Source organism: Condylura cristata, unplaced genomic scaffold (assembly GCF_000260355.1).
Source record: "Condylura cristata isolate star-nosed mole 26May11 unplaced genomic scaffold, ConCri1.0 scaffold00023, whole genome shotgun sequence".
In the NCBI taxonomy this organism is placed as follows: Eukaryota; Metazoa; Chordata; class Mammalia; order Eulipotyphla; family Talpidae; genus Condylura; species Condylura cristata.
This window is the reverse complement of record NW_004567124.1, coordinates 18,507,386-18,532,160: the sequence shown is the minus strand read 5'-3', so window position 1 is coordinate 18,532,160 and position 24,775 is coordinate 18,507,386. Positions and strand designations below refer to the sequence as shown.

The 24,775-nt window shown below is 35.7% G+C and overlaps 2 protein-coding genes across 2 annotated transcripts in view; both read right to left on the bottom strand.

Annotated features, from left to right (window-relative positions):
- Positions 1-2,216, bottom strand: part of USP50 (ubiquitin specific peptidase 50) — a 44,177-nt gene extending 41,961 nt beyond the window's left edge. The window contains exon 1 of the mRNA XM_004687796.2: positions 2,164-2,216. Within this exon, the coding sequence (XP_004687853.1) occupies positions 2,164-2,216 (53 nt within the window). The remainder of the gene's footprint in view (positions 1-2,163) is intronic.
- A 6,845-nt stretch (positions 2,217-9,061) lies between these two features.
- The window catches only part of TRPM7 (transient receptor potential cation channel, subfamily M, member 7), an 87,973-nt gene continuing 72,259 nt past the window's right edge, over positions 9,062-24,775 (bottom strand). Inside the window, exons 30-40 of the mRNA XM_012728687.1 lie at positions 23,859-23,929; positions 21,889-21,923; positions 19,949-19,974; positions 18,130-18,180; positions 17,985-18,050; positions 17,294-17,577; positions 17,098-17,180; positions 16,459-16,664; positions 13,134-13,185; positions 12,929-13,035; positions 9,062-10,460 (exon numbers count right to left, since the gene is read on the bottom strand). Coding sequence (XP_012584141.1) covers positions 10,330-10,460; positions 12,929-13,035; positions 13,134-13,185; positions 16,459-16,664; positions 17,098-17,180; positions 17,294-17,577; positions 17,985-18,050; positions 18,130-18,180; positions 19,949-19,974; positions 21,889-21,923; positions 23,859-23,929 — 1,112 coding nt within the window. The 3' untranslated portion in view covers positions 9,062-10,329. The remainder of the gene's footprint in view (positions 10,461-12,928; positions 13,036-13,133; positions 13,186-16,458; positions 16,665-17,097; positions 17,181-17,293; positions 17,578-17,984; positions 18,051-18,129; positions 18,181-19,948; positions 19,975-21,888; positions 21,924-23,858; positions 23,930-24,775) is intronic.

Here is a 24,775-nt window from a genome sequence, read left to right as displayed (position 1 = left end):
ATTGCCTACGGTTCTGAGGGGGGTGGGGGGGGGGGAAGGGAGGGAAATGCATGGGAATGGGACTATGGTGGTGGCACACGGGTGATTTGGTGATGGGAAACCCGTGGGGATTACAATCGAGATGGAAAAAAAAAATGTGCAAAAAGATGTCAAAATAAACTTTTGTAATAATTAAAAAAAAAAAAAGAATAAGCACATGGAAAACAAACAAACAAACAAACAAAAACAGGGCCCTCCCTGGTGGCACAGCAGGTTAAAGCACAGCACTTCCACATGAATTCGATCCCAGCCTGGGAGCTGACCCACATGGCGCGGCAGACCTCTCCTGACCCGCCCACTGCTCCCCTCAGCAGTGTAATTCATCCGTCTGCCTGTTCTGCTCCCTGTCTCTGGTGAATCCTGTCACCGCACCTGCCCCTCTGTCCTGTACCCTAGTTCTGTACGCAGAAATAAATAAATCTTAAAAAACAAAACAAAACAAAACCATGGGCTCTCCTGGTGGCACACGGGTTAAAGCACCACATTATGAAGTTCTCCAAAGCTACTGCAGCAAGAGTTCAATCCACGGCCAGGGAGCGGAACTACAAGGCGTAGCAGACCTCTCCTGACCCGCCCACTGCTCCCTTCAGCAGTGTACGTTGTCACTCTGCTGTTCTGTCCACTCTGTCTCTGGTGAATCATTTCATCCACCACACCTCTGGCCTGTACCACAGTTCTGTAAGCATAAATAAATAAATCTTTATAAAGAAAAAAACCTGTGTGTGTGTATCCCATAGAGGCGCATTGAAAATACAATATGTACATGTTCAAAGAATACTTTAAAATGTGTTTGATTAATGTGTGTATATTCTATTTGTATATATATATATAAGTATATACACACACATAGAGGGAGAGAAAGATTAAGAATATAGACTTTGTAAAAACACAGATCTTCATTTAAATCCTGATTCTTACTACTTACAAATAAATAGGCTCCTATTTATTTCCATCTATAAAATAGGAATAATGCTACCCTGCCTTACAAGGTTTTTGTGAGGATTAAATGGCACAAGGTGTGTGACACTATAACTACAGTTAGTAAATGGTAACCTAAAAAATTTCTAAAAGTGACAGCTAGGATACCCTTTAAGTAAGCTAAAGAATAAGAGTATGTGAAGGCCCAGGACCTGCGGGGGACACTGTGCCCTAGCAAGAAGTCCTCCTCATCTCACACAGCTCTTCCTTTTGTGATCTGACTGTTGTACCAGGGAGCCCAGGGTCTATGTCTTTGATGATTTTTCTTTTAATGTACAGCGTTTAAAAATAGGTGTTCCATCAAAAACACTGATTCAAAAGACACCTACACCCCCATGATTATTGCAGCTTTATTTACAATAGGGAAGACATGAATCAACCCAAATGCCCAAAAGTAGATGACTGGATTAAAAAGATGTGGTACAGATACACAATGGAATATTACTCAGCTATCAAAAAGATAAACTCATGCCTTTTGCAGCAGCATGGATGGAGCTGGAAGTGATCATGTTTAGTGAAATAAGCCAGAAAGAAAAAGAAAAATTCCAAATGGTTTCACTCATAGCAGGAGCATAAAGGACTGGGGTGAGGAGGGGGGCAAAAAAATAATAATGAACAACAATATATCAGAGACATTTTATGGGGGTGGAGTGGGGAATGGGATCAAAAATGGTGGGAGGAGAGTAATGCATTGGACTGTGGTGATGGCACCCAGGTGATTTGGTGATGGGATACCCATGGGGGTTACAACTGAGATGGAAAAAGGCACAAATGATGTAAAAATAAACTATTACATATTAAAAAAAAAAAAAGATATACAAGGCAGAGGCTAAGAAAAAAAAAAAAGGTGTCCATGAAGAAGCTACTTATAATTTTGAAAAAGTGAAATGTTTGCTGTTGGAACTTTCACTTTTATTTACTGATTCTGTGGGAGGCCCTGGACTGTGACTCTTTAGGAATGTCAATCACCTAGATATTAAATAAGGTCTTCCCTTCCTTTCGGGGAATGACAATGGGTCAAACCTGAGGAGATCCTTGAAAATATGTGTCCTTAAGGCCTTTGAGAATGGCCCCTACCCACCCCCCATAACCCCCAACCGAGCTTATCAGAAAGCTTATTAGAAAGCTGGGTAGATAGAAGCTCACAGGACATAGTAGACACGGAAGTCATCTGCAGGGAAAGACCGCCTCGAAGTCATCTTAGTGGAGTAGCAATGGACTTTGATTCTAGTCAGGAACTACACATTTAATCCTTTCAACGTCATTTCTTTGAGCCTTCTGCTTTGGCTCCGTTTGTGCTCAACAATGGTTTCTCCCCCCCTTTCAGTATCTGCACACTGATCTCATCTGTACTTCAGTCTCCATTCCAGCTTGGACTTTTCCATACATCATAATCTTTTCCTTTCACCCTCAAGATTCTAACATGTTGCCAAGAGATACTATTTGGTTGTTTAAAAAAAAAATTCAGAGAATGAAGGGGACATAAAACCTGTCTTCCTTCATTAGTCAGTTTCTCTTATGTATGAGCCAGACATAAAAGATGTACCTCTCCTGAGTTAGTGGAACTGGGGCAACTTGGCCCCTTGGGCACTCATACTGGGCACCTTTCCAGTGACTGAACCTCTCCCAGGACTCGAGGGGCTGTTTCTCTCTGGGGATGGAGGTAGCTGAATTTTGCTTTCAGAAATGCACAGCATTGGGATAGATTGGAATCTTTCTTTCATGGTCATCAACTATTGTGCAAAGGGGTGTGTACACACACACATACATTTTTGCCACATAAGGTAAATATAAAGGATTTATCATAAAAGAATGTCTACATTGAAAAGCAGAAGAGCTCACCAGATCTCCTGAGCTCTCATTTTCTTCACAGAAAATTGTGCTAAAAAATCACTTACATATGGCCTTCCCTGGTGGTGCAGTGGGTTAAAGTATAGCATTAAGAAGCTAAAGCCACTTCAGTGTGAGTTCGATCCCCGCCTGGGAACTGATCCACATGGCAGGGCAGACCTCTCCTGACCCACCCACTGCTCCCCTCAGCAGTGTACTTTGTCTATCTACCTGTTCTGCTCCCCCACTCTGTGGTGAATCCTCTTACCATACCTGCACCTCTGGCCTGTACCCTAGTTCGGTATGCATAAACAAACAAATAAATAAATCTTTAAAAAATAAAAGGAGGAAACCTCTGCCCCCAGGTCTCTGTTTGGATATTGGGGTCAGAAAGTGTAACAGTGATAGAAGCTTGTTTTAGGAAGTGGTCTTTTAGAAAGGGAGCCTCTGGACCTCTTAAACTTTTCTTCCTTGAATTAACTCAGAATCTGTTAAGCCAGCTAAACAAATGAAGGGAACAGGAAGACAGTGAGCTTTTGGGGGTCAACCTAATGTGTCTATTCTTCAATGTGCATCAAATAAAAATGAGAACAGCTATATACCAGAGATATTTTGTTGGGGGTGGAGTGATGAATGGGATCAAAAACAGTGGGGGGTAGGGAAATGCACTGGACTATGGTGATGGCACATGGGTGATTTAGTGATGGGAAGCCCATCACAAAAATATGTAAAAATAAACTATTATAAAATTTTGAAAATGAGGTAAGTATAGAAAAACTTCAAAAATGTCAATATCAAGAAAAATGAAGAAAGCTGAGAATTATTCTGTGTTAAGAAGAAAATAGAGAAACAAAAAATATACCTAATTCTGGGTTGGACCTTGGATTTGAAGAAAAAAAAAAAGACAACATAAAATACTTCTGGAACTGGTGAATATTAATTATATATAGGAATAGCTTCATGTCTATGCTGAATCTTATGGATTTCATAAAGTTGGGCTCTGAATGCTTTTGTGCTTAAGAAACACATGCTTGAGTATTTAGGGATAAAGTCATCTGACCTATGTAACACATTCTCCAATGGTTCAGGAAAACAACAGACATAGACATGAAGAAGGGGAGAGATAAAGCAAATATGAAGCAAATGCAATCAAACCAGTACTTAGAGAATCTGGGTGAAGGTAAACTGGAGTTTACTGTACCATTCTTGCAACAATTCTGTAAATCAGTAATTATCGCAAACTAAAAAGTTACACACAAGAATGTAGTAGGTATATTTGTAGTATCAATTTCTCATTGGATTTACTGGTAGGTTAAATAAAAAAGCAGGTGCGGCCCTCCCTGGTGGCGCAGCGAGTTAAAGCACAGCACTAAGAAGCTTAAGCCACTTCCGCATGAGTTCTATCCCCGCCTGCCCCGGAGGTGACCACATGGCGAGGCAGACCTCTCCTGACCCACCCGCTGCTCCCCTCAGCAGTGTACTTCGTTGATCTGCCTGTTCTGCTCCCCAGTATGTCTCTCTCTGGTGAATCCTCTCACCCTCCGCATCTCTGGCCTGTACCCCAGTTCTGTATGAATAAATAAATAAATCTTAAAAAAAAAAACCACAAAACAAAAACCAGGTGCTGGGATGTCTATAGAATGTGTACCAGTTACATCCAAATGATTAAAAACATACATATAGACATATATGCCTGGCGAGGGCCACGCTACCACGTTGTATGACAAGGTCTTAAAGTGGGGGAACAAATCCTGAAAAGTCAGAATATTCCACAGCTGGATACTGCTGGATTATTTTAGTTTGTTTATGGCCACTTCCAAGAAGTATGGTTTGTTTTTGGCTCTTCCCAAAAAGCACGGCAATTGCCCAAATATACATTCAATATAAAATCAATAGTTACTTGGATTGATTGGTTCAATAACAATAGCATTGTTCACAGAGTGGCACAGTACGTTGTAAAATAATTAATATTCCTTTGCTTGAGAGGGCTCACACAAGTCTAGGTCACACAATGAGAGACATGTCACGTTCCAAGAATTCTGGGAACCAAAGGCTGCAATAATTTCCTGCCTAGTCCCCAATAAAATATCTATAGTTTTAAGTAACATAGTTTCAAGTAATAGAATTATAAATAATAAATTTTCCTACTCTTTAACTTTCACCCCAACACTTTTTCACATAGAAAGGTTTTTTTAGATACGATTAATAGGATAATTAGTGACCATGAAGAAAGAAACTTTCCCCTAAGTCTTATGTTAGATATAGAGACTAGGCTGACAGAACAATTGCAGAAATAATGATTAACAGAAGCTCCTTTTATAGATCAAAAAAAGGGTTTTTTCCCTAGGGGCAGGGAAATGTCAGTGCACTCGGTGTTAGTGTTTTCCTTAACATTAGATCCTGTACCTTTTAAAATGTATGTTCATTGAGAGATTAAACAAAATGATTGCTTAAGATGTGATAGCTAACTGATCACCATAGAAACATCTTGTATATTGTTAACTGATCACCACAGGAATATTGTTTGATAATTGATCACTATAGGAATATTTTATGTATCAATTGTACTTTTTATTAGTGCAATTAGTCTCAGTAAGAGATCAAAAAGTCCTGAGCTGTCTTTAAGAAAAATGTGATGATTGTTAAGCTTTCTGCTTGATGAACACACTGATGTAATCTCACCGCTTGCTTGTAATGTATAAAGACCTGCTGGGACAATTGACAGAAGATGCTTTCACCCTGAAAAGGTTGTCTGTGTCTCATTTTTCTACATCTTTTTTCCTTCTCCCTCTCTTTCCTTCCCCGACTCTGTCCTTTCCTGTGGGAGACCCTCACTACCTCAGCTGAAGCTGGTTTTCAGCATATACTCAGGCTATGTAAGTTTTAAGAACACTCATTTTGACTCTTGGAACAGGGAGCCTGGCACCTAGAGTGACTAAATTTTGCAGATATTTGATGTAGCATCTACTCAGAGAAGATTTTTGCATCACCTGTGTCTGGTTCTGCAGGACTTGCATCCTATCACCCCACTAATTTGTCAGTAAAGTCTCCCCAAATTCTCCAGTCTCTTGTAATCAAAGGAATATTAAATTTTTATTTTATATTTGAAATTGGTAGCTAAGAATATAATTCATATTTATTTGTTGAGTGTATCCAAGAACTTTTCTAAATTTTATTAGAAGTGGGTTCTTGGATGTAGACATTCCCCTGCAAAAATCCAGTCTTTTTTCCCCTTCTAATCCTTAACATTTTACTTTCTGAACTAGCTAGCACATCTAGTAAAATGTTCAATAAAGGTGGGGATAGGTTAACTTTAGCTCACTCCTGAACCCAGAGGGAATAGTGAGTAATTTATCATTGAAAATGTTTGCTAAAGGCACTTGGAAAAGTTGTCTGTTCAGACTCTGCCAAGTTTGTTTTATATCCCACTCTTTTGCCCAGTTTTAAATTGGGTTACTATTGGTTCATGGATTTATACCTTACTCAAGTCCTTTATCATACATACATACATATATCACACATATTCATAAATATATTCCAAAGGTTGACATTTCATTAAAGGCAATCAAAAATAACCATTTTAAGTTAAACCAATACTGATTTTATTAGAAAAGTACTGGGCAAGTTTTTACTATTGCTATTGCTGCTGAAGCAAGTTTCCCAAAATTTCAATTTTATCTTGAAAAGTTCAAATTTAGCATTCACAACTACTGCCTCATTACAAGCCTAATACTATCAAGTACTCAAGTCTGAACAACCTTGATTTGCCACTCAAAATTCTTTCAAATAGAACAAAAGTGACTAGTTCACAATGTAATTGTGACTCACAATTACATTAAGTGCTTTTTCTTAAGTATCATTTCATGATTCAGTAAAAGGGCTTTGTGTTTATCTTCTTCCACAGAAAACTGAAAACATGTATTAATGGATTAAAATTAAATATTAACCTATCAAAGATATTTTAAGTGAAATGGACTTTTGAAAATAATGTGGTATGTTAAGAATGATCATAATTTGTTGGTGGTGCCTTAACTCATGCTAAGGTACCAGCAGCTTTACTCATCAAAACTCTCACTATAATGAAAACAGCAAGTGTCTTAAGAGTCTTAAGAAATTTTGATCTTTAGGCCTCCTGGGCATATGGTCTTAGGGATCCTCAAAGATCTGTGGTCAACCTTGAAAACTACTATCCTAGCAGATCTAGATGATGACCACCAAAGACAAACAGTGTCTCCAAAGAGAAAACCATATAATGAAAAACTTTTAAAACAAATCAAGCATATGCACTGTATGAGTATTAAGTCCTCATTTAAGTATATTGTAAGAAAAAAATTTAGATGTGATATTATAGTTCTTATATTTTAAAAACACATGATAGTCATATTTAGAAAAATTCCCTATTATGAGATTGCAAAGAAATTCCAAGGAGACACAAAGGACAGAGCTAAATGTTGAGTGGGGCAGGGGATGAATCAACGTACCTTGCGGACTGGTTTTCTGAAGAATGACTATGTCCTTCCCCCCTTACCCCTACCCACTAAGGCCGATTTACTGGCTCCAGGAAGAAACTCTGCCTCTGAGCAGTTTTCAAAGAGTCTATAAGAAGGAAAATATATTCTGGAGATCATAAACTTAGTTTGGGATTTTTGCTTAAAAGCGCATTATCTTGGAATATTGGTAATAGTCTAGGTACTTCTTCAACATGTATTTATTGAGCATCTATATTCCATGCTACGAAGTCTAGCAAGGCACTAGGGCAGAAAAAAATTAAGACAGTTCCTAATGGGCGGTATACTCTGGTTTTGAGAGGGAAACAGTGGTTGACCATAGCCAAGCCCAATTATGATAGATGTGAGGACATGGGCTCATTCAATATAGATATATTGTATGAAACATACCGAGGAAACAATAAAAAAAAGTGGTGGTAAATCAGAAGGATCACAAAAATTCGTGTCCCTAGATGTAGCATTTCAGTAAACAGCCTGATTTCTAAGTCGTAAATAAATATTTAATGGGTACTCTTGCTCTGTCTACTTAAAACATAACAGGAACACTATGAGTCATCTTAACACAAACCATTTACCATGTAAGGTAAAATCCTGTTTTCTGTGAAGAGTAGTCTAGAGGGCAAAAACAGTAACTATATTTTCTTTAAATTTCAAAATCTTTTACTCAGGCCCCAATCTGATCAACATGCATTACTTTATGCTTGACACACATCACCAGCTTATAAGCAGATGAATGCCAGCCAGCTTGAGTTGAGTTCTAGTGCTGCTACTAACTGTAACTTTTTTATATATGCATACACGAAAAATTTATTTATGACATTTATATTTATTTATATTATATACAACATTTTATGTAGCTATACCTATTTGTATAAGAATTTCAGAAAACGCACTTTACCTAATACCTTGCTATCTATAAAACAGGATAAAATAACTCTGTACCTCTAGCTTACACTTCAGTTATTCCATGCATGCATGCATGCATAAATAAGTAAATCTTAAAGAAAAAAATACCTATTTCATTACATTGGTATAAGGAGTGAAGGGATTAACATATGTAAAATACTTTAGAGTAGTTAATGTTGGCTTGTATTAAGAATTAAATGTTTGTGAAAATAACTAAGATAAACTTACACATCAATAGATAACTCACATCTCTATTTTGGGTCATAAGAAAAAACACATTTTTAAGATGCAGTAGGAAATCAAGATTACTTTATACATTGTACAGGATATAAAAATCAAGAAGCACAGGTTTGCAAATGGCTCATTAAAAAAATACCAGAAGAGGCCCTCCCTGGTGGCGCAGCGGGTTAAAGCACTGCACTGAGAAGCTAAAGCCACTTCCGCATGAGTTCGATCCCCGCCTGCCCCGGAGGTGACCACATGGTGTGGCAGACCTCTCCTGACCCGCCCGCTGCTCCCCTCGGCATTGTACTTCGTCGATCTGCCTGTTCTGCTCCCCACTCTGTCTCTGGTGAAGCCTCTCCCCGCCCCTGAGTTCTCTGGCCTGTACCCCAATTCTGTATGTACAAATAAATAAATCTTTAAAAAAAAATACCAGAAGATAAATTGATGCTCCATAAATATCAGGTAATTTCTTGGAATGATTAAACTCACTAAATATTTGTAAACAAGAATAAATTTATTTAATTTTTTAAAAAGATTTAATGATATACAAAATGTATATAGTATAATATCTTTAATACACTTTTCTTTCTCCCCCCCCATCAATATTAAACACTATTTAAACAGCTTATCTCTTCATGTCTTGTCTGTATCTATGAGATACACTACAAATACAAATAAGCTTTACACTGCTCCCTCCCAAATGAAAATTAAAATTAGTACCTAGGAAACAAAAAGAAAAAAAAAAATCAAAGCATGAAACTTTAATCAGGTAAAAACCTTTTCTTGTTGAGTATTCAACAATATTAGGGGCAGTTAAATTTCATTTTATTAGCATAAAGTTGCATTGCATCTCCTGACATTACATAATAATAACCCAACTCAAAAAAGTACCACAAAAAAAAAAATCATGTTCAGTTGTTCCTACACAATTTTAAATATATATTCAAAAGTTCATGTTTACATTCTGATTTTATATACTGGTCAATAAAATCTTTGGAGAAGCATGTAACTTTCAGGTTGACTCTATATAGATACAGATTTTTAAAAAGCACTTCAACTTTTCTTGTAAGGTAATGTCTTTTGAACAGTGAGTTAAAGATTCTCCTTTGATAGTTTGGGTTATACCAGTCTACCATGGCTTTCTTTCACATAACAATGACTTCATAAATCAATTAAAAAAAAAAAAAACCTATTACCATTGCACAATTTGGGCTCTATTTAACAAAAAACTGGCTCTACCTTTAAATATGGAGCCTAAACCTGATTCATAAAGTTCCTCTTTGAAATTGGTTTTCAGCTGCGGCTTCTTGTATAACTGAACCTACAATTATAACAAGTCATCCTTTCGTGGCCAACAAGAATTTAGCTGGAAACTAGTGACATCATAACTGAACACTCAACACTCAAGGAAGACGGTGACTGCCAATTAACCAAATGGCTGGGTGATTTATTCATTTTGCTAGCTGAATGGCAGTAAACCAGCTGCCAATAAAATCTGCAGACACCTAACTTTGGTTAATGGTATTGCACCAAAGGAGAAAAGGTATTATCCCCCCACCCCATCTGAACAAGGTCAAATGAAATCCTCTGCAAAAAGAGCCCTTTACAAAGTTATAAATACTAGGTTTCCTTTACCTTCAGAATTTTACAGCTACCAGCTGCATCCTACAAGGTTCCTGACTGGTTTGTTTAATCAGATCAGGAGAATATTGACCTTTTAACCACACTAGATTCATCTTATTCAAACTGCACACACTTTCTATATTACCAAACTACTCCTCCTGAAGGAAAAATGACACTAACATTTTGGTGAAGTGTAGGCAAAACCAATGATTCAATAATATTACAACATCAGACGTATAGAATTAGTGGATTCTGATTCTTTGGTGGAACTTCCAGACTGAAGAGTCAACTCTGAAGGCTCATCTTGGGGAAACATCATCTTATCAGGTGTGTAGTCATTCCTCTTCAGATCTACATTCACAATCCCCACCAAAGAGAAAAAAAAGTTAGATTTTGGTGGAAATGGTTAATCAAGAACATTTTCTAAATTATTTTTTTCTCTAAATGTGTCACTAGCTGCTATTATATATTCAGCAGCCACAAAATGTATATACATAAACATGAAATTCATTCTCTCACCAAATAATTATGCTATGACAATGAGTCAAGTATGGGAACATGGCCATAAACAAGGCAAACAAGTTTTCTGCTCTCATGGAGCTTACATTCTTGTAGGTGAAGGTAAAACAGGAAAATGACCGAATTATATGCAGTGACAGTGCTTGAAAAGAGAAGTGCAGTGCTCATCAGCTGGGAGCATGTGTAGGGTAATTCTTTATGGCAGGGGAGGACAAGACAACATAGAAGTTAACAGCTGGGTCAATACCTGAATAGTCAGAAGCAACACACAGAAGCTTGGGGAGGGTATTTAAACAGAGGGAAGGTAAACTGCAGAGACTATAAGAAGATGACACGTGTATTAACAGGCAGGATGATAGTGTGGTTTGCCTACAGTGAAAGAGGTGAAGACAAGTAAATGCAGTGGAACAGCCATTCATGGCCAAGGGTCCTCCAATGACTTTCCATGAACCAAATCTGTATTGCTGACTATTTTGTAACACTGTGCCACTGTTTCAGATGTTTGCTGCCTGCTTTATGGAATGTAGTCTGCTTAATTTGTTTACAAATATTTATGGCTATTTCAGCTCTACAGAGGTAGAGTTAGGTAGTTGTGATCTATATGGCTTACAAAGCCTAAAATACTTAGTACCCTATATTTTACAGAAAAGTTGGTTGACCCCTGACTTATGGGATGCAAGCTTGGTAAGGAGGACAGATTACAATGAAAATACACAGAAAATTACAAGCAGTCTTGAGGTAACAATCTCATTTGTTTTAAACGAACATTCTGATTATCATGTTAATACTCTGATTATCCTGTTAGCAGTGGGCAACTGGGAAGATACAAGAAACAAGGTGGCATCAATGAAGACAGAAATAGATGAATTCTGGGGATATATCATATTGGAGTAGACAAATTTCAACAGACTGGGCCTGCCCTGGTGGTGCACTGGGTAAGGATGCAGCACTGCAAGCTGGCCCAGCTGCTTCAGTGTGAGTTCCACCCCCAGACCTGGAGGTGATCCACCTGTTGTGGCAGACCTCTCCTGACTCACCCACTGCTCCCCTCAGCAGTGTACTTTGTTGATCTGTCTATTTTGCTCCCCACTGTCTCTAGTGAATCTTCTCACCATCCCTCTAGCTTGTACTCCATTTCTGTATGCATAAATAAACAAATATTTAAAAAATAAAAAACCCAGAATCTTTAAAAAAAAAAAAAAAGAATTCAACAGGCTGATTATCAGAGGCAAGAGAAAAGAGCAACTGGCTAGTTTTCAGGTTTTGAGGTCAAGCGACAGCCGAAACAGAATGAAATGAATGAACAGAGTTTTGTAGACAGAGGGAAAATGGCATCCAAAGTTCTGAAAAGGGCATATTAGTAAAAGATACTTTATGGTATACAAATAGATGTGAGCAAGTGAATACAGAAACAGGAACTCAGGAGTGTACTGAAATCTCCACACACATTTGGTACTACCAGAATGTAGACTGCAATTAATGTAATCACTTGGGGAGTTATGAACATGGTAGTGTTTGCAGAAATGGTAAATTAAAATAGAATACTTAAAGAGAACAAGAAAGATAGGGGAAATCTTACTCAGAAAACAATAAAATAGTGTCTACCCAGCAGCCTAGGGGTTAAGTCACAGTGCTATCACCTCCATGGCCTGAGTTGATTATCCCCAGCCAGGGAGCTTACCCACATATGGTACAGCAGACCTTTCCTGTCTCCATTATTGCTCCCTTAGCAGTATATTTCAGTAAATCTGCCTGCTCTGTTCCCCACTCTGTCTCTGGTGAATCCTTTCAACTTCCCATACCTCTGGCCTACACCCAGTTCTTCTATGCAAAAACAATAAATAAGTAAGTAAATAACCCATAAAACAAAAGATCTAAATAGATGCAAACACGCCAACAATTAAAGTAAATACAAATGTTCTAGGATATCAATCAAAAGATGACATTGTTATATTAAAAATAATTAAATTCTAGGACCCAGCTATATGTTGCTTGGTATTTATAATAGTCCTATTACTCCTGTTAATCTTGCAGCATTCAAAATATTTCTAAGCTCCATGAGGGCAGGTATAGTATGCTTGGTTTAGTATTCTATTATGAAACATTTAGTACGATTCCTGGCATCAAGCAGACAGAATAAATATGTATTAAGTGAATGAACTTGTGTTTTATCAGTAAAGAAAGAAGACACAAACCCAGTTATATATAAAGATATGTTTTGTGTGCCTCTGGACTTAAAAATACTATAGTAACCAAGTTTGTCAACGATTTATAAATTATACTGATAAGAAAATTTTTACCTGGAAGTTTAAGTTTTCGACAACAAGAATTACAATGATGTTTTGCTCTAAAGTTTTTTATTGCATCTTCTCCTAGATTTGCTGGGCCAAAAACCATATCACAGGACCTGTGAAGTTGGTAGGTAAAAAAGGAAAAGGCAGTTTATGCGAGAAATATGGACTCTCATTATAAAAATGACTTAATGAAATCACTAAAACTTATTACCTCTTCTCTTCTGCTTTTATCACAGATGGGTCAGTCAAATTTTCACCCACACCTTTATATAAAATAAAAAGGAAAATACTTATATTATACAATTTGCATAATAAAAAAGACTATAGCACCAACTACTACAGTATTATTCAAGAGCATAGTCATCTCTCTCTTGCTATTTCCTGACTTGACTAATTATATCAACACTGCACCATAGAAACTGTGATGTGAATGAAAGTTCAAGTGTCTAAGCTGGTAGGAGGCATGTGAGATCCTGATTATAAGCAGTTTCTGATTTAACAGGGCTAATGCTGCAAGCATATATCTCCTTATGTAGAAGATCTATGGAATCTGCTCTTGTTTAACTAGATATATAAAAGTGACAATTTATCTATTTTTAAAAGTGCTTTGGATTAAAAAAAAATCATACACACACACAAAAGCACAAAGGAATATCTTCCTGCAAAACATTTGGATTCCATGAAGAATAAAACTGGGAATATGTTCCTTCACCTCCAGTGCTGCCATAGGTGGGGTTAAATCCTTCTAGTCTCTCACATATATATTCACATAAATACATATTGACACTTTAATAATCAAATATTTAATCTATTAGAATGAAATCTAATAAAGTGCTTACATTTTCACAATAGTAAAAAATAGGAAATAAAATATAATGCTACTTTCTTCCCATCAGTGTGGTAAAGATCAAGGATAGCAATAATAGAGAGACAATGGAGAAAGAAATAAGCACTTGCATACAGTTATGAGCATGAGTTACTTTGGTGTTTAGGAAAGTAACTTGGCAGTAATATTAAAACTATATTAGTCAACTTAGGAAACTACCTTATGAGAGGAAAAATAACAGTACGTGAATGTATTTGTTGCATCGCTATATACCGCATGTTGTAGCAAAAACAACAACAAAACCCCTAAAAAAGTAAGGTCCCTGTCTACTGATAAAGAATGTTAATAATGGTATTCTTCCCCCACTACACAATAATTTATTTATTAAAAGGAGTATAACTCGGCCGTATCAGTAATAAGCCAGATCTCCCTAATAAGAAATAAGAAAGAAGTGAAAACAAAACAAAACAAAACAAAACAAAAAAACCAGACATACAATATCAAGTTGCAGGAAAACCACAACAGAAAACAAATGACTTACACCCAGAAAGGATGTCTCCATTTGTGTCTCTGTCATCACAGAGGCAGAGAAACAAAGGAACACCACTTTGTTCTTTATGTTTTCTATATTGTTTAATTTGCTTCTAGTAATTCTCTAAAGTATTTCTATGACAAAATGGCTCCATAATCATATTATGTAGAGACCATTATAATTACTCTGCTTGTTGAAAATAACTGCCATCTTTTAAGCTAAATCAAAGCAGTTCAAACAAAATCTGTTTGGCCTCAGTTCCTATTTATGTTTGAAGATAGCTAAATGATACTTATTTAAGAATATATTTTAACTAAGATCCTTTTTACTGAATTAATCTGTCCAATAATAAACATCAGAATTTTGGACATATATACCATTTAATGATAAACTTGAAAAAATACAAATTTCCAATTTTAAGTTAAGTCAATACCAACTGCTTTTCAATAGATCGTTTATGTTTGTATTTATATAGTGAAAGAGTTTTTAAATCTTAAGTATTCTAAACAATTCTTACATAATTCTAAAGTCTGGTCTGTGTTAACATTCGAAATTAAGGCTATTAAGAATAAAAAAACAATCTGTTCATAACTGGTAACTTGTTCAATTTTCTTTCCTTTGGCCTTGCTTTAAGTCTGTATAAATACTATTCTAAGCAAATCTGTTCTCTTTCAACCACAAATTCTTTCTTTTTCTTCACATGTTGACATTGTCTGTCCATACATATGATTATAACCATTTTTCCATCCTTGTAAATATGTTACTCATCAAATGATGAAATCTGTTTCCCAGTTCTTGAATCCGGGCTATCCTTATCATTTAGACTTGAACAGCAAAATGCAGTGGAAGGGACTGGGGCCTGTTCCAGGCCTATGCCTAGGAGTTTCTACTTATTCTCTGGAGGAAGTTCTGCTGTATAAGTAGTCTAACTTGAAACCCTAAGTCGAAGTTCCTAGTCATGCAGGGAGAATACTTGGTGCAGAACTATGGAATACAGCTTACAGTGAACAAAGACCTCAATATTTGGCTATAGCCAACCTCTGCTATCTTGTCTGCAGTCATTCTACCGCTATGAAAACCCATCCCCATGTGCTTCATCAAAATTCCTGAACTAAATAAAATGACTGTTTTAATGCACTAAATTTTTAGGTATTTCACTCACAGTAAGAGGCAACATAATCAACAGGAACAAAAGAGATAAATGTTACTGTTTTAAAGAAACTATCATTATACTTCTAAAAGACTGAGGCTGTATTTTAGTGTAGAATAGGAGATTTCCCCATGATTTTATTTATCAAAATATCTGTATTATCAAAAAGAAAAGTACCAGATGGTTTTGCTCATAGCAGGAGTATAATGGACCAGGCGAGAAAATAATAAGAATAATGAACAGACATATACCAGAGACATTTTGTGGGGGTGGAGTGGGGAATGGTATCAAAAACGGGGGTGAGGGGGAAGAGAAGTGCACGGGACTATGGTGTGGCACATGGGTGACTCGGTGATGGGAAACCCATGGGAATTACAATTGAGGTAAAAAAAATGTACAAAATGATGTAAAAATAAACTGTTATATTATTAAAAAAAAGAAAAAATATCTGTGTTATCAATGGAAGATTACTCAGCAATCAAACAACAAACAAGCAAACACATGCTTTTTGCAGCAACATGAATGGAGCGGGGAAAGATCATGCTTAGTGAAATAAGCCAGAAAGAAAACGAAAAATACCGGGTGGTTTCACTCATAGCAGGAGATAAAGGACTAAGGAAGAAAATAATAATAATAACGAACAACTATATACCAGAGGCATTTTATGGGGGTGGAGTGGGGAGTGGGATCAAAAATGATGGGGGGAGGGAAGTGCACTGGCCTATGTTGATGGCACATGGGTGATTTGGTGATGAGAAGCCCATGGGGATTACAACTGAGATGGGAAAAGGCACAAAATGATGTAAAACTATTATATATATTTAAAAAAATCTGTGTTATCTAAGTAACAATGAAGATAACTAATTCACACTATTCAGGTTCCTAAAGGCTAGGTATTATTAACTTGTTTTTTATAGCTTTTATTAACCTAAGATTTTAACTACTTATAAATTAGTAATTTCTGTATAACAGACAAATATGAGAATTTAAAGAATATTTTTACTTTAGAAATACTTCAATAAATTTACCTTGTAAATCAAGTACCAGTAACTCCCCCCTTGTATATTCATAAGTCCAGTGACTAAAGGCTAGCATGATCTCTTCCAGTGTATTAGTTGGAATAATTTCATCACCATTATTATTGTTGTATTTTCTAAATTCTCCAGTCATACATTCTTCCACAGCAAACCACTGACCAGCTGAATGGCAATATAGCAAGAAAACTTCAAGGAACCTTATGAAAAAATAGTTACAGATATTAGTAGTAGCTTGTTAGCAAAATTCAAATTGATCTTTAAAATGGGCAAATAATTCAATATTAAGCACCAATAATGAAGGTCAGAAGAGAATGTTATCCACACAACTAAGACCCTATGAAGGGCTCTCCCTGGTGGTGCAACGGGTTAAAGGATAGCACTGTGAAGCTATCTGCAACCACTACATCACAAGTTCGATCCCTAGAGCCAGGGAGGTGACCCACATGGCGTGGCAGACTTTTCCTGACCCACCCGCTGCTCTCCTCAGCAATGTATTTCAGTACATTCACCTGTTGTGTTCTCCACTATGTCTCTGGTGAATCCTCTCATCCCCTACACTTCTGGCCTGTACCCCAGTTCTTGTATGCATACAAAAAAAAAAAAATACCCCAGTAAAATTTAAACATATACCTTGGAGAATAAGGTATGGATTTGGGTTTCATTTGGTTGAAGGCAAATGTGAGCTTTTGTGCTGCTCTCTGTTGTTGAATTTCCTACAGAAAAGAAAAAACACCCTTTTCAACATTTAAAACCAAGCTCTTACTTGGTTTATCATATTTCAGAAGCTCAAATAATATTCCATTGTTATGTGTTCATTAGCACTTACTCTGAGACAGAGATGCAGAACTGTGTCTTCTTTATAAATGCTTGACCATGTGTTAACCACCTCAGGAAGGAAAGATTTAATAATATACAGATGGCCTGATTTGAGGATATCATGTTCTGACCAGGTACACTGTACTTTGACAGCTCTTCGTAAACCTCCTCCCATTTCTTCTTTACTTAAAAACTCTATTTTGGCACAAAGCCCTAGCTGTGACCAAGATGACATGCTGTTATTCAGTATGTTGGGTGAACTCTCTTCCAAGCGATACACTGTCACAGGCTCACCTGCAACATGAATGACATATTTAAGGTAAAATTATAACTTTTTAGAAATTTAAAAGTAACAAATGCTCAGAAATCAAGAATCTACTAACTTTATGCATATTCAGCAATGGAAATGTTTGAAATTGCAAACAATCTGACAGAAAATCAGAACTACTTGTTTCAGATTTCCTGACAATTTATCTATGCTTTTATCACAAAGCAATGGATCAAGAACTTTTCCAAATTAAGACTATCATCAGTATTTCTAATGCTTTGACTTTTGTAACTGTCATGCTAAAAATTTACATGAAATTGACACTTGTTAAGGAGTCTTCTTGTCTCACTATGCATGTTCTGTAACATTGCTAGAAACCACATAATAATAATGCATTTAATTCTCCTTTTGCTTTTTTACTTTTTAGATTTACCTCTTGGAGGCACTGGTGTGAATGGAATGCTCTGGGATAACCTCATTAAGTTATTTCTTTCCACAGCTGCATAAAAATGAGAGAGAAATAATAAACTCCTAGAAATTTCAAAACAGTATTAAATTTTGTTTTTAATACTACTGACCTGAGTAATAGTAATTTGTATCCATTACTGGTTTAAATGGAGAAGCAAGCCCTAAAATGCAAATAAACAAGACATTTAAAAAAAAAAAGTACCTTTCCAGTATATCTTTTTGTTCATTCTTATATGAACATTGTAAGTTTCCTTCATGTAAACTCTTCTCACTAAACAGGGAAAAATTTAATAAAATATGCCTATCATTTGCTGTTAGACTCTTTCATGATTCCAGATTAATACACTCAGACATCTGGAAGGGAAAAAGTACACACTCTCCTTTAACAAACTGCATTCCTTCTATACCTCACACTCAAAAAGAAAAATATATTTTAGTCTTGGATGTGTGTGTTCTGGGGCCTGATGTAATAATAAAGACTGAAGGGAATCCAAACTGGTATATGAGTACCTTTTTTGGTAATAATTACTAATGTGAACAGGAGTATACACTGTCCCTTAGCAGTCCTACACCACTCCTATATCCAACAGAAAAAAAAATTTATGTTTACCAAACATCACCTACATGAATGCTTTTAGCAGCACTATTCACAAAAGCTATACAATGGAAATCACTGAAATGCTCACTGTACAGTAGGATGGATAAATTCAATATACTTACATTACACAAGAAAATACTGTAAATTGTGAGAATGCACAAATGACCACTACACACAACAATACTGATGACTCAAACATGTTAGGAAGAAGCCACATAAGAAAGGTATTTTATGATCCCACTTATTTATTTCATACATAAACACATTCACAGGTAGACAAATGTAATCTACAGTGTTAGTTAAGCACAGGGGCTATACCTATACCAAGAAGAAAACACTAACAACTGGGATATTGTCAATATTTTAAAAACTGGATGATGATACATAGGCATGTTTAGTTTGTGAAAATTCATTGGGAGTGGAGGCTTAGCTGTAGTTTTCAATACAGTTAAAATCTAACTTATAGTTCTTGACAGATACGTGAAAATTCCAACTTTAAACAAAATGACATAAAGTCAAAACAGATCTTTAAGTAATATCATTATGTTTAACATAACTTAATGTTAATTAAACATTTCCTGTATTGGGCCTCTTTGGTGGTAAAGGGGTTAAAGTTTCGGCGCTATCAAACTATTACCACTCACTGCAGCAAGTTCTATCCCCAAACCAGAGAGCTAACCCACACTGCACAGCAGACCTCTCCTGTCTTACCTGCTGCTCCCTTCAGTAGTGTATTTCATTAGATCTGCCTGTTCTGCTCTCCACTCTGTCTCTGGTGAATTCTGTCATCCCCCACATCTCTGGCCTATACCCCAGTTCTTCTATGCATTACAAAAAAAAAATAAATTCCAGTCATGAATGGAAATGATACTGATAAAATGATGTTATTTGAGCACCTGTTTAATAAATATTGTATGCTTCACTAAGAGGTTTCAAGAAAAATGATCGAAGTCTGAACCAATTACTGAACATGCTAGTAGTAGGATGTATGCTGGAAGGTAAATTCCAGAATTATTAAGAGTCAAATGCGACAGGACTTTGTGAATGCTAGGTTACTCATATTTCCTTCTCAAGTTTTCTAAGATGACTGACAGAGAGCACTATTCACTCGGAATCTAAGAGAATGAACAGGCTGACTAATGGATATGATGGAGGTGACAGAAATGTGAGATCATCATTCACATGGTGAGTTCATGGTTGCCTTTTTTACACATGGAGTCGAAGTTTCATACACCTAGGATAATGTAGTATTTGTTATAATACAAATAATACAAATAATAGATCCTATATGATTCTCAATTTTTTATATCAGTCCCACTACTTGAACTTACCATTTAATGTACCTTCTTCAGATGGTCTACAAGAAACAACAAAAATATAAGTTATATCATAATATTTGTTTTGGCTACTATATAAATGCTTAATTTATGAAATTATTATGATTACTTAATATAGTAGTATTGAAGAAAGTCTGAAATTCAGATTCACCTGAGCATTTGCCATTTCCCTTAAGCCAATGCCAAATTCATACATTCATACAAATGTATGTTAAGTATCTACAATTTATGCCTATCAGTACTGTGTTGCCAAGCTGAAGGTTCAGTACTAATAGAATAAAATAACTCATGAGTTTCTATTTGTGATTTGTCCCAGTACTATAACAATGCCTTGAAATGACTTTGCAGGATTCCAAAGATACTTTTAATAGAACTGATGGGCAACTAAAATAGAAAATTGAAAAAACTAATTAAAAAAAATTGTCCAAGGTTGATTATGAGTGACTGGTCTATTAATCCCATGAATTTTAATGTAAACTTGGGAGATGGGGATAGTGAAAAGCAGAATGAAAGAAAATGGGTTAGAAGCTTAACTTTCCCCTTATGTAGCTACGCGGCCTTTACTTAAAGCTAATAGGATCACATCCATGAGGTCTTTGGGTACAGTCCTTATATTTTAACTGATCTAATGTTTCCAATTGATTTTTACATCAATAATATAAATATTTTGATTAGCAACATTCCTCTTTGCTGCCAATAAACTGTTTTTTTTTTCCCCTCAGCATTGCAAAAGTGCCAACCATTTTTATTTTTCTGGGTCCTTTTATGGGTGAGCATTCTGTAAGACAATATTATCTTGTTAGAAAGTTGAATTAACATCAACTTCAAGCACTTATTCCATCTTAGTCTACTGTTTAAGTTACTGAGGACATTATTCTCTGATCAGGTATGAGATACATTGATCTTTCCTGTCATTCAGGAACAGGATACCAAAGAAATTGAACAACTGCACTTTGTCTATTGTCTATATAATCGTATCTATTTTCGTTGCACAGAGGAAATAAGAAAACATCATATAATATATAATATTTTCCCTTAAATTGGTTCCCTTTTAAAATAGTTCATATCAGAGAGCAACACTACTACATTTCCAAAACAAGACAGGTATCAAACAATGTGATTTTTTTCTTAGACAAAACTTGCCAGCTGACCACAGATCTGAGGTATATAGCAAGAGAGGGGGTGGAGGGAAAAGGGTCAAAACTGGAGGGACAAGCACAAGGGACTGTGGTGATGGTTCATGGGTACTATCATGGTGGAAGAACAACAGTGACTGCACCTGAGGGGAGAATCTAAGTACTGTACTAAATGATGTTAAGAAAATAGGTAAATATGGATAAAAATGAAAAACAAAACTTTCTTAACGGCCTATGGAATTTTAAAATACTTATTCCCTGACTGAAAACACAAGAGATTATCATTAACTCTTCTTTATCATTATTTTTAACCTGTTTATTACTTTCTGGAGATCATTACTTTTCAAATTGCCTTTTACTCTGACTTTTGGGTTTAGATTACCACACAGATATACCACAGGCCTTCCAATGTATACTGTGTGTTACTATTCTAATCATCAAAGTCCTTTCCAAAAGCAAGTGCAAGTTTTTTTGATAGAATTATAGGCAAAGAAGTTAGTAAGTACAAAGCCAAAGTGTCAAATAGGATTTATTCAAGAGCAAGTTGGAAACAGGGCTAATAAAATAAAACTGCATCAATATAAGGTCATTTGAATAATGTAATTTGGTAAGATTATAATTATATGTAACTGTATAAAATTATAAAGTTAAATTTACATTAACTCATAATACATGACTTCTCCAATTACTTTCAAGTAGACAGATGCTAAAACAGTCATCGACCATAACAAAACCAAACCAACACAACGTTTAATAACTACACTGTACAAGCAAAAGATGAGAAAAATGCTTACTTACATATCTCTGTTTGGTGGTCTATCTTGTAACCAATCCTTTATCATAAACAGAAAAAAAGAAACAAAGTTAAGCATAACCAATTAACCCTTTTGCTTACTTTAGCATACTTTAAGAATGGCTTAAAAATTAAGTCCTTGTCTCATACAACTTAATAAATTAATGTAAAAACCACGAGCCATTCCATAAACTGCAATCAAGACTTTTTCTGAATGTTATTTCCTATAATGTAATTAATTTAAATCTTTAAAGATTTTTGCTTCTGATATTTTTATTCTTTTAAAATACACATTGGGGCCCTCCCTAGTGGCGCAGCGGGTTAAAGCACAGCACTGAGAATCTAAAGCCGCTTCCGCATGAGTTCGATTCCCGCCTGCCCCGGAGGTGACCACATGGCTGGCAGACCTCTCCTGACCCGCCCACCGCTCCCCTCAGCAGTGTACTTCGTCTATCTGCCTGTTCTGTTCCCCACTCTGTCTCTGGTGAAGCCTCTCGCCCCCCCTGAGCCTCTGGCCTGTACCCCAGTTCTGTATGCACAAATAAATAAATCTTTAAAAAAAAAAATACACATTGGTTTTTGTCACCCTAAAACTAATGGGTCCCTTGCCTAAAGAAAACATTTTAATTATGTAAATCATGAACAATTGCACAGGATTTTTATTTTATGATTTTATAATGATGTTTCTAGGTTTGAATTTGCTTTTTCTTATCCAACTTTTAACTTATGCTGTCTGAATCTGAATCTTCAGGTATTTCATTAATTCATCAAATTCCAAGACATTTATAATCTCTTCAAGTTTTGCCTACTATTTCAACACAATTAACATTTTCCATGTCTCTATTTTTAGATAAATAATCCTTTTAACTAAAATTCTATATTATATTCTGGCCCAATTTAGTGACTCTTCAGCTGTGTCTAAACTGTTACTTTAACCACCACGAAGTTATTTTTTATTTCTAGACTTTTAAAAACTTTATAATCTTTTAACAGTATCTCCTTTTTCTTCATACTTTTAATACTTTGTCCTTAACCGCATCTTGTTACCAACAAGTCTATCTTATTCTAGGTCTAATACTGTTTGTGTAAACTGACCTTTCATAATCTGTCATTTTCAGTGGAATTTTATTTTTGGAAAATTTGTGTAGTATAGGTTGACAATGGATCCTTTGAAAAGGATAATTTGTTACTGCAGGGCCCTCCCTTGTGGCGCAGCATGTTAAAGCACAAGAAGTTAAAGCCACTTCAGCATGAATTTGATTCCTGCCCCAGGAGGTGATCCACATGGCGTGGCAGACCTCTCCTGACCCGCCCGTTGCTCCCCTCAGCAGTGTACTTAGTCAGTCAGCCTGTTCTGCTCCCCACTCTGTCTCCAGTGACTCCTCTCATCGCCCCTGCACCTCTGGCCTGTACCCCAGTTTTGTATGCATAAATAAATCTTTAAAAAAAAAAAACCAGAAACAAAAAACTGTGTTTCCTAACCCTCTATGCCACTGAAATAATTTTTTAATAACATGATTTCTAAAATTACAATCTGCACCTGCTTACAGCAGAATTTAAGTTATTACTTCTTGATGATCCAGGAAAACAATGAACACTAGCTTGATATGTGACCATAAAGGAGTAATAGCTTTGTTTTCTCCCAAGTTATTTGCTTGGTTGCAGAGTCTACTTTTAAACCATATTTACAAAATCAAGAATTACCTCAACTGGCAAGGAAAATGATTCAAAAGTTATTTTGTAGTCAAACAAAGAAATATTATTTCTGCCTTTTTTTCTGCGTAAGTTTTTCTCTAAAAATTCCAACTTTACTACTTGAAGAAAATCTTTTCTATAACTGTAACCATACAGTGATACCAGTTCTCCAAGGTAGTTTTTTTTTAAAGCTAGCTATAATTTTAAATAAAATATCATCCATTACTTTTCTCATATATGTACTTAAAAAATGCATTGACTTAAACTGAAATGTACAAACCGGGAGTAAAGCTGCTTTGGAATCTACTTCATGAATTTCTTCTGTAGATGGTCTTCGACTGCTCCTTTCCACTTCAAAGAAAAAAAAAAAAGTTGTACTGCTGACATTTTAAAAATACCAAACCAACCAACGAACTATGTGCTTGTAGACAAGTATAATTTTCATATGATAATTTCTTGTCCAAATGCTACTGAATGTAGTAATTACAGGAGAACCACAGGCTTCTTGGCTGGGCATCAAAAGTATTCATTAATATTAGTGAAAAGACAGTAGGAAACAAAAGCATCAGGTAAAAGGTCTTCTTTCCTGTTCCCAAAATTCTTTTGTATACTTCTGGAATATTTTACATGTTTCTAGATAACCTCTTCTTTTTCTTGTTTGCTTTCTAACATAAATAGCAGTATATTTATTATTTGTATTAGGGATTTTTTGTTGATAGTTTAAATTTAAGTTTTAAGGCTTTTTGTATCAGTGCACAGAGCTTTATTTTTGAATGCTACGTTGAACTTCACATTATGGGCAACACAATAATATTAAAATTAAACCAAACTCCTATTGGTAGGCATTTGGTCTGGTTTCATTCTCGTTATAATAAACAGTGTTGCAATTAATAATCTTAAACACTTAGTAGTTTACATTAATAGGAAAAATAAAACAGTTCATCTTTTTGCTCATGTTCTAAGATGCCTCTGAAATCTTGTTTAACCTAAAAAAAGAGAATTCTACCTATCTCAATATCACAGTCACAATGTCAAATCATAAACCATCACAGGCCACTTACAACTTTTTGATTTGATAAATCTAAAAATGAATGGTAGATGTAAAACTTCAGGACAAGTGTAGATGACAGAAAATTCAATTTGAAAGTATATTAGAAGACTCTGGGGCAAAACTTTTGAATATGAAAATGAAAGAAT